We start from the raw sequence: 14,667 nt of genomic DNA, 5'->3' as shown, positions 1-14,667 counted from the left end.
CTTTCATCACTTATGATAAGGCTCTCATGATGTCTGGCTGCTCTCTCTGCTCACGTCCAAATAATGTGATTTTTTGGGAACAGTGCCAGGAACTTTCTCTTGGATAACTCGCCTGTCGCCAGCCTTTTATCTCTAAGAGAACAGAAACTAGATTCTATTTATTGTGCAAGTGTAACAACAAAGGTATGAATTGATACCTATAGGTAAAAAAATTATAAATAAAACTAACAAAATTGCCTATTTCTTTTATATCAAATTCACGTGTAATTATTTATTTATCAATCTGTTTCTGCACACTAATAGCCACAGTATTTGGTTTGTGTGCAACTGGGATCAGTGGGTTCTGGGAATTAGTTTTTTTGCTCTGAAAAACAAATCTCATGCACAGCCTGAAACAGCAGAAAATCTTAGTGCGGTAAATAGGAACAGTAGGAGAAACTGCTTCTATTTACAGTTTACTAAGTCTGTCTTGAAAACAGGATGGTTCATCTCAAGGGGTTTATCTCCACAATAGACTTAAACTATTTTGACTCTTTTAACAAATTAAAATAACTATTAATAAATGCAACAATCAGAATCCCTTTTTTAGTATTTCAACTTTTTGGGAGATTTAGTTTTTTTCTATTAGAAAAAGTCGTGGATAGTACCTGGTAGCTGGTACGTTTTTGGTACAACTTGGTTGAGGTTGTGAGACAGCTGAGCTGATACTAGAAGGTGGAGATAAAACACTGCAGACCACTGATCGGTCAGAGAGAATATGTCACTAGCGCCACACAGGACATCCGGTACAAACCGCCATTTTTAATTAAGTTACAGTCTATAGTGACCGCAATTTAAAAAAAAAATGGCAGCCTGCAAAACTAAGCTGTTCACTATACAGTACATTCGACAAGTGCAGACATCGTTGTCGATAAAAAGGATCCAGCGAGTGTCGTGTTGATGATGTTGCTTCAATTTCATGCGGCTCAGCTGGACGAATCCTAATTTGATATATGTTGTAGGTTTAATGATTTCTTTTCAAGTGTTGGCCCATCTCTTGCCAATAGCATATTTGATACAAAAGTTATTAATCCATTAGATTATATAAAGGTTTCTTTTACTTCTTTTAGTAATTTTGAGCCGCCTGACTTAAAGGAGGTGAATGATATATTAGAATTTAAATAATCAGCTCCTGGTCAAGATTAAATTGGCACCTTCTTAATTAAAGAAGTCATGACTTCTATTATTAAGCCTTTAACATTCATTCATGCATTATTCATGAAAACTGGCGTCATACCCTGTAACCTGAAAATGGCTAAAGTTATTCCACTCTTTAAAACATGTGATCCTAAATCCTTTCAAAACATTGTACAATTTAAATACTGCCATGTTTTTCAAAGATTTTTGAAAAGTTGTTTATAAAAGACACATACAATATTCGCTATGATCACCAGGATGGATTCTATAAAAACCATCCAACTTATATGGCACTTTTAGAACTTACTGATAGAATATATACAGCTTTGGATAATAATGAGTATGCAATATGTATATTTTTAGATTTTTCGAAGACATTTGACATAGTTTACCATGCTATTTTGCCTATAGTTTATAGCAACCGGAATTTTTAAAAACCAGCCCGCAAAACTAAGCCGTACACTATGATGTACAATCAACGAAGTGCAGACATTGCAGTGGTTTGCAAAAGCACAATGCATTCCATGGGTTATGGCAGCTGCAGCTCTGCACGGACAGTTTGATTGGCTGCTGGTTCAAAGATCTTTTTCATAAAAAAATGAAGAGTTAATTTACAGAATACTCTTTAAAAGCAGCATTGTTCATCTTTACACTTTGGCAGGGTATCAAGCCATTCATATCAAAAGCCTAAACATCCACTTTTCATGACTAAATATAATATACATCATAAAGTTGCATATGCATAGTCTTTGATAGATGCCGTGGAGTCACTGTTTTTGTCCAAATCATTTATAATAAATTAATGAAAAAGGTCCTGCTCGGTATGGACACTTCTGTGCTCCCAGGAAATAACTAATTGAATCTAAAGAACAGTGGCAGGCAGAGGGATTACACTTATAGCTGCTTCTTTTTAAGTGAACATTGTTGCATGTATTATACATTAAACCAGCTTTTGTTAGTTAAAAAAAAAGTAAACTCCCAGTCCACTCCTAGACTGTGAGTTCTCTATAAATAGAAAGCTGCACTTGTCATTGTTCACTCATCATTTTGGTATTTAGCATGTGTGCAGTTTATTAATCATCTGGGTGTGATGGATATTAATAAACCTTTTGTTTGATAGAAATGCCTGACCCCACTGCCTTCCGCTGCATGACAAACCACACAAAGTGGGTTTGAGCCTGTTTACTGTCCACACCATCAGTGGCATTTTCAGCCCGATAGCAGCAGGGGAGATAAGGGCTCACTTTTACTAGAAGTAAACTGAGCCATGCTCAAAAGTCACAGTCATGGAGACAAAATAAGACCATGGCTAGACAAAGAACTTGAGCTGAAGTGTTATTCCTGTTTGTTGTCTCAGTCATGATTTGGCCGGTATATTTCAGACACTAAAGGTTTTATAATGTTATGATACTGAACATTTGTAAATGTTAATGAATATTGTTAAAAGATTACAGCTTTTAGTTACAGAGGTGTCCCCCAGGAACCACTGGTTTGCTATGCCAATCATCCTAGGAGTAAATTACTTTTATTTTGCAAGGGGTATAGCTGTGATGTATATGAGTGCCCCGATACTGTTCAGCACAGATTTTGTAAGATGCAGTAAGTAGCCTTAGTCATTAAAACTGAATTGTGTCAATAAAAAAACATTCAGACATATTTTTGTCTTTTGGTAGGAATGAACAAAAGCCCTCCAGCATGTCCATCCATGTCCTTCCTTTTTGGCTCTCTGCCTTGGAACATTTTCAGCAGCAGGACAGGCTAGAGCAGATCACGCAGTCAGCTGTTTGTATTTTCAGTCAGTGCCGGATTAGAGGTGTGATCCTACAGCTGACAGCCACTCTGGATTCCTGCGCGCCACACAGACACCCGGCCCTTTAATGGATCTGCACTGGGAGGAGCAGCACAGGGAGGGGTGAGTGTATGTGGTACTACCTTCTCCTTCAATTAACTGATATCACAAATACAGTTAAAAGTGAAACAGTAGTTGAAGGATACTGATGAAGATGCAATTTACACAGTGGACCTAAAATATTAGCACTTTTATGTGAATGATTAAACAAGTGCTGTGTTTTAATCTTAGAGACAGCAGGGAGAGGGAGCTAAAGTGAATGGACTGCTTCAACTTTAGCAAACAGATGAAAATTAAACAAGTTTTGACCGGTACAATGATTATGATGCCAGCTAGGCCAGCTAGGCCAAAGATATTTTTATGAAAACTTGTTTTTGTTCCCTATTAAAAATATAAAAAATATGGTTACACTTTACTTGAAGGTGTCTACATAAGTGTGACATGACACTGTTATGAACACATGACACTGTCATGACACATGAACCCTAACTGTTATCGGGTGATAACTCAGAAATGATGTTGGGAGACTTCAAAGATGACGAACAGTCCGATGAGTTCAAATCAAATGCAGCTTTATTCAAACAGTGAACAAACTCTCATGACAACGAGACAACCGTGAGCATATAACAGTGTCTGCCCAAGGGTGACTAACATGCACATCAAAGTGGATCCTTTTTAAACTCTTCTTGTGCTCACACAACCCAAGATATCTATTTCAGCGCACCAGTTTACTCTTAAACTGCACCTTTTATTGCCGATGCTCCTAATAGATTCTCACATTCCAGGCTCCAATTCCTCTGTGTGGAAGTTGTACCCAAACTCGTAATAGATTTACACATTCTAAACTAGGTTTTTCTGTGAGACCATGTCACCTTAAAAGTGACTCGTCCATAGAAGCTCCTTAGATTAGATGAGATACAAGTAAAGTGTAACCAAAAATATTAAAAATACTGTACATAAATCTCCCTATATGCCTTCACAAACTCAGATATGAATATGCAAATATTGTTCTTTTCAAGTGTTTAACTACTGGTTACAAGATGTCTTCTACTTAAATGAAAAAAATCCATTCTGTGAAGTAAGTTGTGTGAGTTTCATACATTTCGTAGGCTTCCAAACTACTTGTGATGTCACAAAATCCTGCAGATTTTCGAAGTGAAACTGTTCTGACTGAGCCATCTCCCCTCTTTGTTGGAGTATGTTGTAATGTCCCAGTTGATCCACACAGTGGCAGTATGTCACTGAGTGGATTTATAGATGTATCACTTCCGATGCGCCGGACCATAATCCTGACATAATCAGTGCTGTTACCTGGGGTTAGATGTTTTAAGTATTTCTCCATCAGAGCAACAAAACTCAAGCCTTAGTTCATTGGACACTCACTGTATCTTGGCTCCAAAATCTACTCAGCATCTTTCTTTCTACTTGGATTTTCTATCACATTTTGAAAGGTTGTAATATGTGTGTGTCATTAACAGCAGATACAGATTGTATCCAATATCATGTGTCTAACTTGGTGATGTTGTGTTTTCCACAAAGCATATGGAACGTCTTTCTACTTCCTATAGATGTCAGCAACACAAAAGTAACTGCAGTAGGTGGTGCCACAGTTTATTAGTTAGACAGTATTGCTCTTGGAGGTGCTGTTGCACTAAAGTTTCATCACTATTAGAACCACCTTATTTCATCATTGTGTTTAGTCCTCATATCAAAATCCACTGGATGACCTGTATTGCATTGTGGCAGCGAACTAAATAGTTATGTATATAATTATGTTAATTATGGCACTCTACAGTGTAAGTTACAGTAATGTTATGTAGGGAGGTCAGATTCAGAAGAGAAAGGTCTGTGTACGGTCTGCTCCGAGATGATATGAGAGTCTCTGTGCTCACCAAGTCAACCTGTAGCCTTAGGCTCCATCTACATGTACACTACTACGCTTTCATTTTTAAACCATGTTTTGAGACAAAAACAATCTCCGTCCACACAAGATTTTTAGCTCCAATAGCAGAACTAATCTCCGTCCATATTAACATGTCTGCCAATGCATATCACATAACCATTCACATACACTGGGCATGCACATGCCGGTGTAAACAGGAAGCAGATTGTCTGACTCTGCAGTTGAAAATCATGGATGTAGAAGTTGGAAATACAGAAAATACTTTGGAGAAAGAACAACATTGGCATAAAGTAAGACCAGGGATTTATTTGCTTGGACCAACGACGAGGTGGAACTGTTACTGAAAGGTATGTAAGCCTACCTAACCAATTAAGACTGACTGACATGTGTGCCCGTTCAGACTACAAAGCAATCCCCGGAGTTTTCTTAACTTAAACGGTGCAATTTAAGCAGTTAAGCAGTGTTTCCAAATGTCTCCCTTCTTAGGGGCTCGGAAACACATCAGTAGAGTGGACGTGAGGCGTAAATGTAGCAAAAGTTATTGGTTTTTAAACTAATATGTATTAGTGTAGATTTAGCCTTACAAGCTTTGTGTTGAACCAAATCAAACCTGCAGCAAATGTTCCTAAATAGTGGGTGACTGGGAGTCACCCACCTCCTAAAGTTGTTGTGGTGACTGACAGCAGGTGCTGGATTGAAATACAAGTTTTGAATGTTTTTAGACCTTTGCCAGACTTACTTGTTACTAGTCACTTGTCTCGCTTGAGGTTCTGAAGCATGTGAGTGATCTTTTAGACCCACTTCAGTTTGAGCAGTTGGCCATGACTTGTAGAGGTTACAACACTTATCCTCTCAATGATTCTACATTTGAATCAACATGACACTGTAAAACAAAATCTGAAGATGATTACCTTCACATTAGTAGGATCTATTGCCGGGCTGCTGTATTAGGTTACATTGCCTTCCAGAAGTGTTTCTATTTGTCTGTGTGAACATTGTTATTTATAGTTTGTATATGTGAAGTCGAACCGCAGACAGAGTGAGTCAGTGGGGACAAATATACAGACAGACCTCTTAAACATCTGAGGATCACTTATAGCAGTACAAGAACATTCATTAGAAGCCCAATGTAAGTAAGAAGTGTGGTTTCCTGTAATCTGATGATCACCATTCCTAAAAAAATATGGCTATTAGATCTGGAAGTAATCCAACTTGTTACACTAATCGATTGTTAATTATGGATTGGCCCAAAAAATAAGCTCTTTTGTGTCCTCCAACAAACATAAATGCCAGGAGGACATCGTTTTTTATTACTTTGAGGTGATGTAACAAATGGTTAGTGGATCGAATGCTGTCTGTAACTTAACTAGACTGTTCAGCCGTTCTGCACACAGTTGGAAAGAGAGTGGGTAGACATTTAACACTTCGAAACCAGGTCAACCTTTATTTCTGGAGCAACCGCAGGGTCAAAACAGAAACTGACAGATGGACAGCTCAGACATTTCAGAAACACAAAGTACAGCAAGGGACATAAGAAGATTATAGTAAAAAAAAATAAAGGAATAGTGAACCAAATGAGAGGAACCTGCCTCATGTTTAATTACACTCATGTTGATCCATGTCTTAGTTGCTACAAGATTAAAAATACACAAATGGGGTAACCTTTTTAACTTACAACGGTCCTGTGAGCATGATCATCCTTGAAAAAATGTTTAATTTCAACACAAACATGAAAACATGCAAACTGAATGACTTAAATTTCTGTAACATCATTGTACAATGGAAATATTAATTACACAAACGACAAGTGTAAGAGACATGCACGGAGATGGGACATGGCGTATATCTGATGCTCCTCTCCAGACAAAAAAAAACTCTGTTTTTTTTTTAGAGAAAAGTTCTTTGCTAGAACAGATATGAAACTCAAATTTTTACCATGAGAATGGGGCTCCTAAGGAAAATAGAACACAATAACACCACAGCAACAAGTGTAAATCACAAAAGATAATGCAACAACAAAACAAACTGGATACATTTGGCAAATTCCTATTTTGACAGCAGAAATGAAGGATGGATCACAGATTTTGCATGTTATCTTCTTGCCAGTGGATTTGAAAATATTGTTTGAGAAAATGGAACCTGTCAGCAGGGCTGGATTACCAAAAGTGCGCATTGTTCCTTCCAGGGCCTCTGAGCAGGTTAATCCAGCCATGCCTGTCACACACAGTAAACTGGTGTGAATATGTGGTTCCACACAAAAAATACTTTATGTCTTAGATCCAACATAAACAGCAGCTGCAATTCTTGACTATCTTTAAGGAAAAGTTAGACACACAGCTAGCAGCTGGTTAGCTTAGCACAAATGCTAGAGGAAACAGCAGGCCTGGCTCTGAACAGAGGACAGTTATCTGCCTAGCACCTTTGAAGAATTAACACGTTTATATATTGTATATATTGTTTTTAATCTGAACAAAAACCAAGTGTTAAAATTACAAGTTGTGTTTTTTATATGGGTGGTTATGTGCCAGAGCGACTTTTGTTTTAAAACTTTGGTAGACTTGCCCTTTAATGAAAGTGGGTGGGAGAGAGCTGAGAAAGGAGAGAAAGGACAGTAAATGTAGACTGGGTTACTATTCACTGATTGACAGAGACAGACTGCTGCAACAGCTGAGTCTCATCCCAGATACAGTACAAAGGTTATTGCTATTAATACACGTGAACACACACATAATTTGACTCTTTGCATCTAACTTCACATAATTGATAAATAATTGACTTTTCTGTAACACTGGTTCTGTTGGTGCTGTTCAGCTGGCAATGCTGGCAATCAGGACTACTAAATTAGTCAGAAACCTTGTGATATCCATATTAGCACCAAGGAACACATGTCATTGGTTCAACCTCTATGTACCCTTCAGTCATCTCAGTAGGAGCAACGTGACACCTTCAAGGCCCAGGAGGCATATGACAGGGCGAGAACATACTCTGTGTGTTGGAGAGGGTGGGTGTGAGTGACAGAGACGAGCAGAGAAGCCACAGTTAGTTCGAACAGGGGATTTATTCTCAACCCACAACCATTGGGTGTCTCTCAAGGTAGCGCAGTGGTGGACATTGCTGAGTGAAACACGGTGACCAGCAATTGCATTTCTGCAGAAGGGATCCAGAGGTGGCCCGTGACAATCACCGCACTACAAACAGGGGAAAACAGGAAGGAGACACATAGGAAACCTGCTATACAAGGTCAGGGAAGACTGAAGCTCAACTCACCTTTCTGCAGCTGCAAGAATAACCAGCAAAGCAACAGTTATGTGGTCTGGTTGCACTGTTTAGCTATAGCTAAACTACTGTGCACTGAAGCTACTAGCAGATACATTATACTGTGCTGAGTTAGGAGAAGGAGTGCCTACTGGATTGAAGAATTTCATGGTTGGATTTCACAAGTGTGAACATTTGCAGTCTGTGGAAAGCTAGGGGCCAGCTGTCGTCCCATTCATGTTACACAGGAGACTCTACGCATGGATGCCGAACACTAGCAGCTAACACCAGTTGACTTCAACTATTTTTACTACACAGCCAGCATCTTTGGATTTCAGGATCTGGATTAGTCTTCCATTAATGCACCAATGGACCCACTCTGAAACTTTAAAAAATATATATTGTTTAGATTTAGTTTTTTAGTTTAGATTGATTGATTCCATCCGGACTTTGAACTACTTAAGATGCTAAATTGTTCCGTTATGCCGTTATAGATCCACAGCATCTATAAGTGTGTTGAGTGCATTCTAGACAGACTTACAGCTGATCACATGAAACATTGCATGCTCATTGTCCTGAGGTGGATATTCTACACAAACACGCTGCTGCATTCAGAGCCAACAGCAGTCCATTTTTATATAGAAATATTAAGTTGAGATCTGGTCAGAGGTTTGGTTCTGGGTCCAGATGTTCCTCAACACGGTGCTGGTGGTCCTGACGGACCTGGCGGCCCGGTTCCTGGGTAACACTGTGTTCCGGCAGCACTTCCACCTGCTGCTTTCAGCAGTGGTGATGTTCGGACCTGCACTGAGCCTCTGGGTCTCCCAGCACAGCGTCTTTGCCAAGAGAAGCCACTTCCTATACAGGTGAGGCTGCTTCCTGTTTACTTCGTGATCAGTAGTCTTCTTAGAGACAGTGGTATTGTTGTGCCACTGAGTTACCGACAATACAGCAGGTCTGCACACTGTTAAAAAAAAATAACTTCTGTCACTTTGATGTCTTCCTTCCAACTCCTCTTCAGGCTTCTTTCACCTGGAAATGCTACTCCTCCCACATACTTTCAACTACAGACGTCATTCAAACTTCAAATTATTCACAAAACCTTCCGCTATGAGAAGATGATTCAGCTTTTTGATATCTTTTACAGTTTTTGTGTTATCACTGTTTAAGTTTAGTGCTTCTTTTCAGGCTTTTTTTTAAATGGGTGTGTATTGCGTGACTTTTTCTGTGGAATTTGCATGTTCTTCCAGACTTTCTTTGGCATAATATACTATGATTTGTTTATAATTTTTTTTTGACATACTATACTATGACTATTTTTGACATACTATACTATGACTTTTTTATCACTTTTTTCGACATACTATTACTTTTTTCGATATACTATACTATGACTTTTTTTCCAATATACTATGTGTGACTTTTTCAACATAATACACTGACTTTTCTATCACTTTTTTCGGCATACTATACTATGACTTTTTTGGATTTACTATACTATAACTTTTTATCAATTATCGCCTTACAATACTATGACCTTTTTACCACTTTTTTTCGACATACTCTATGACATTTTTATCACTTTTTTGACAAACTATGACATTTTTTATAAATTTTTTTGACTGACTTCTGTGTCACTTTTTTCTACATGCTATACTATGACCGTTTTTATCACTTTTTTCGACATTCTATATTATGACTTTGTTATCACTTTTTTCCAGAAATGCTATACTATTTTTTCAACATGCTATATGATGACTTTTTTACGAAAACATAAACTTTGTGGCTTGTCAGATAGCTTAGGGTAATAAGTTTATAATTGGAAGACAGAAGATTGGGTGTTCCAATCTTGTTTCAGGAAGTTTTGAGGGCCAATATACTAAGTGAAAGAGACAAATTTGCCAAAATTATACATTTTTCTCTCAGCTTAGAGTGATAAGAGAAGGGTTGGAAGACAGAAGGTTGGGTATTCAAAACTCTGTTTTACTAAGTTTTGAGGTCCAATATACTAAGCAAAAGAGACAAATATGCCATAAACTTAACTTTCATGTGCGGTCAGATAGCTTAGAGTGAAGAGAATGATTAGAGGAGAAAAATGCACTTTTTGACATACTATACTACGACTCTTTTCCCATTTTATTTCGCCATGCTATAATGTTACTTTTTTATCACTTTTTTCGACATGATATACTATGACTTTTTTCAACATGCTACACCTTTTTCGACATGCTATACTATGACTTTTTTCGACATACTATACTATGACTTTTTTATCACTTTTTTCGACATGCTATACTATGACTTTTTTCGACATACTATACTATGACTTTTTTATCACTTTTTTCGACATGCTATACTATGACTTTTTCAACATAATATACTATGAATTTTTTTATCACTTTTCAACATGCTATACTATTACTTTTTTGACATACTATAGTATGACTTTTTCAACATAATATACCACACACACTTGACATGCTATAATGACTTTTTTCGACATGTTATATTCTGACTTTTTTATCACTTTTTTCGACATACTACACTATGACTCTTTCGCTTTTTTCAACTTATTATACTATGACTTTTTATCACTTTTTTCGACATCTTAAACTATGACTCTTTCGCTTTTTTCGACATACTTATACTATGACTTTTTTCAGCATACCGTACTATATACTATGACTATTTGTTCACTTTTTTTAAACATAAACTATGACTTCACCATGACTTTTTCGACATACATTGTATGACTTATTACGTCATACAATACTATGACTTTTTATCACTTTATTCAACAAGCTATTCTATGACTTTTTTCAACATACTATTCTATGACTTTTTATCACTTTATTCAACAAGCTATTCTATGACTTTTTTCAACATACTATTCTATGACTTTTTATCACTTTTTTCAACATACTATACTGTGATTTTTTTATACTATACTATGACTTTTTATCACTTTTTTCAACATACTATACTGTGATTTTTTTATACCATATTATGACTTTTGTATCACTTTTTTTTCAACCTGCTGTACTTTGAAAGTGGGAGAGAGAGGGGGAATGACATTTTCCCTTTTTTGACATACTATACTATGACTTTTTATTTTTTAAAGATTCTTTTTTGGGGCTTTTCCACCTTTAATGGACTCAGCTAGGTGAGAAAGGGGAGAGAGAGAGAGGGGGAAGACATGCAGGAAATCGTCACAGGTTGGACTCGGACCCGGACCTCTCTGTCGAGGCATAAACATCCACGTATATGTGTGCATAATCTACCAACTGAGCCAACCCGGCCACACCATACTATGACTTTTTATCACTTTATTCAACATGTTATTATATGACTTTTTTGACATACTATACCATACCATGACTTTTTATCACTTTATTCAACATGCTATTCTATGCCTCTTTTTTTTAAACATACTATACTATTACTTTTTTATTACTTTTTTCAACATAATATACTATGACTTTTTATCACTTTTTTCAACATACTATACTATGACATACATACTAATACTACAAACGATATAGTATGTATAGTGTACACAATGTACTTATCTGCATAGTACACTGTTATGGTACTGTAAACACAACATGCAGGGTGTTTTGGTTAACTTCCTAGCAGTTGCCTATTTCAACACATTCAGCAGCCACAGAGACAATATGTTTTGAACGTTAAAGCATGTAAACATGTTGTAGTAAAAACCCAAAATACAAGTATGAACCTGAAATGGTATGGGACTGACTAAATGAAGACTTGTAGTAAAACAAGTACAATCGAATATTATTATGTTGAATCCTGGCCTTGTATTGTAATGCTGCTATGTGGAGTATTTTTACGTCTCAATACGTTATTTGTACAAATGAATCGCACATTATTAAACATGTGAGACTATGTTGGAAGACAACTAGGAGCATTATTCTGCTTCCTTCTCCAGCATCATTCCAAAGGCTTTTGTGTCGTCTATACTTAAGAATTGATACATTTCAGGAATTCATATTTGCCTCAATGGGCTTTACAATCTGCACAGCATAAGGACACCATTTGTCTTTTCAACCTCAATTGGATAAGAAAAGCTGCAATAGATGTCATGTGTACAGAATAGACCAACATAGTAAAATCAGTTTGTACAATAAATCAGGATGACAAAATCCATCACATCTCCTGATCTAAACCTGAAATCTGGCATGGTAGCACAGTGTGAAATATATGGAATGCTGAGTAGAAGCCACCAAAAGGATAACATCACAGTTGATGTGGAAGTGATGTCCCGGGCCCAGTTTTTCAAAAGTAATCCAGTGGGATTTCGGATCACTGATTGGATCAAATCTTGGAAATGGGTTTTTCAAAAGCAAAAAAGGGATTCCGAACTAAGATCAGATCATGTAATCCGGATCAAACCTGCCCTTTGGGTTTTTCAAAACTTTGAACTCTGTTTGGAATCTATTTGATCCAAACAAACAGGATTATCCAGATCCCATCAGAAGGGTGGATTCAGTTGTGATTTTTCAAACCAAATAAAATCAGAGAGGCTTTTTTTTTTAAAGTTAAATAAAGGTTTACTGATGATATCTACATTTCTTCATATTTGAAGCATATATGAAGCATGTCACATCTAATGAGATATGGACTATTAACATAACAAAATAAGGAATGTAAAATGTTTCTGTTTATTACAGTGTTTCTGTTTCTTAAAATTAAAACAATGTCTATTTGTGGCCACCAGTATTTTGCCTACCTGTTGTTCTTTGCTAAGCCAGTGGGCTACACTGTTGGTTCCATTTAAGCCTCTGGTAAACAGGATTTGCTAATCCAACTACTACCAATCCGTTACTTTAAAAAGTGGCATAAAAGTAAGATGGATCAGGTGATCCTGGATAGCAAAACATGGGATTTCCAAATCCGGATCAATTTGATCCAGATTAAATTTTTTGAAAAACTGGGCTCTGATGTTTAACTACTATGCTACACTTCATTTTCAACACGAAAAAAATCTAATTTATCTAATCCTATCCGTCCTCCAATCCCTTACTTAACTTGTGAAACTGTTCACATCTCTCCTTTCCTTCTTTCAGGATTTTCTTGCGCTCTGGTTGGGGCTGGACCTGCATCTTTGTTGGCTCCTTCGTCTTCCTCCTCTCCTTCTCCATCCGTCGCTCCCTCTCTCTCTCCATCCGTCACCTCTCCCGGCTCGGGGTGGCTGGCGGATTGTGGCTTGGTTTCTGTAAACTCCTGGACCTTCTGGAGAACACCACCGGAAGCTGCTACGAACCTTTACTCAGCGGCCCAGAGGTCACCAATGGGCAGCCTATGCTAGTGCTGCGAGAAGGCGAGAGTAAATCCGAGTGCCTCAAAGCTGGGATGCTGTGGAGGGGGTATGAAGTTTCAGAAGATGTCTTCCTCCTCTGTCTCTGCTGCCTGCTGCTGGCTGAGGAAACCGCCGTGTTTGGCCCTTATCTGAGTCTGGGTGGGATCTCAGGTGCCCCTCTGAGGATCCTCTTCCTCTTCTGTGTTCTCCTGCTCTGGCTCTGGATCTTTCTGCTGCTCTGTCTCTTAGCTTACTTCCCTCAGTTCCCCACTCAGCTGCTAGGGGGCGCTCTGGGGTGTCTGAGCTGGAGGGGACTGTACCAGGGCTGGTATCGCCTGGGGCCCAGCTGGTACTGCCCCGGGAGGCCTGGAACGGGACTGCTCAACACCAAGACCAGCAGTGCTGAAGTAGAGGACGCACAGCTGAGTCATGATCACTGCAACTAACTGAAAAACAGACAGATTTTAACACTGACGCAAAGATTAATTTAATCATGAGCTCTAGGTGGTTGTTTGGAGAAGACTAAGATGACCTGTCCATTGTGTTTGTCTTCTTTTAACCGCAAAATAAGAAATCTTGTTGGAAATTGGAACAAAGAAATGTACAAAGTGGGCTTTAAAAGATATATCTGTACATATCTACACTGTCATGCTTTTTTTTTTCTAATGTATGCCAATGCAGCAAACGCATGCTGTATTTATCCAAAGGCTTGTTTCCTGCGACTTCATAACAGGGAGTCCCAAGCAATGACAGGAGAGTCACCACAAGACAGGAATTCAGGACAATAGACTGTTAAAATGTAGATACAGGCTGGAAATACGAGACTTACTGAACCACAGCTTGTTTGCAATGGCGGAAAAAGGACGTAGCGAAATGTTTTGATGGATATGTGACATGCTAATTATCAACTTAATCAATTAAACATGAAAAAAAGAACTTGCTTGTGTAATGAAAGACTCAACTCTGTAAAGCCTGTTAACAGATGGACCATTAGTACGGTTTACAGACCTCCTCCATGTGTTTCTCCATCAGTGTCTTATTTTGCACGAGTAAAATGTTTGATAAAGACCAGTCTGAAAATGATCTGAACAGAGAAGGAAAGACATTGGTTGAGTTTGTTTACACTTTTTCTCCAGTATTCAGATGCACTGCTGTCACTTCTTG

At 37.9% G+C, this 14,667-nt stretch overlaps 1 protein-coding gene across 2 annotated transcripts; it reads left to right on the top strand.

Moving 5' to 3' along the window:
• The first annotated feature begins 2,849 nt into the window (after nucleotides 1–2,849).
• Nucleotides 2,850–14,599, top strand: fitm1l (fat storage inducing transmembrane protein 1, like). Of its 2 annotated transcripts, none has more exons than XM_039814856.1 (2): nucleotides 2,850–3,088; nucleotides 13,271–14,599. In XM_039814856.1, exons 1-2 carry the CDS (start codon nucleotides 3,054–3,056, stop codon nucleotides 13,947–13,949), a joined length of 714 nt encoding a protein of 237 aa, XP_039670790.1. In that variant the 5' UTR covers nucleotides 2,850–3,053; the 3' UTR covers nucleotides 13,950–14,599. The 2 variants fall into 2 exon arrangements, with proteins under 2 accessions (XP_039670790.1, XP_039670789.1); XM_039814855.1 differs by lacking the exon at nucleotides 2,850–3,088 and adding an exon at nucleotides 7,846–9,049.
• The last annotated feature ends 68 nt before the right edge of the window (nucleotides 14,600–14,667 follow it).

This window comes from Perca fluviatilis, chromosome 11 (assembly GCF_010015445.1).
Source record: "Perca fluviatilis chromosome 11, GENO_Pfluv_1.0, whole genome shotgun sequence".
Classification (NCBI taxonomy): Eukaryota; Metazoa; Chordata; class Actinopteri; order Perciformes; family Percidae; genus Perca; species Perca fluviatilis.
The sequence above is the reverse complement of the archived record's forward strand: the minus strand, read 5'-3'. Positions and strand labels throughout refer to the sequence as shown.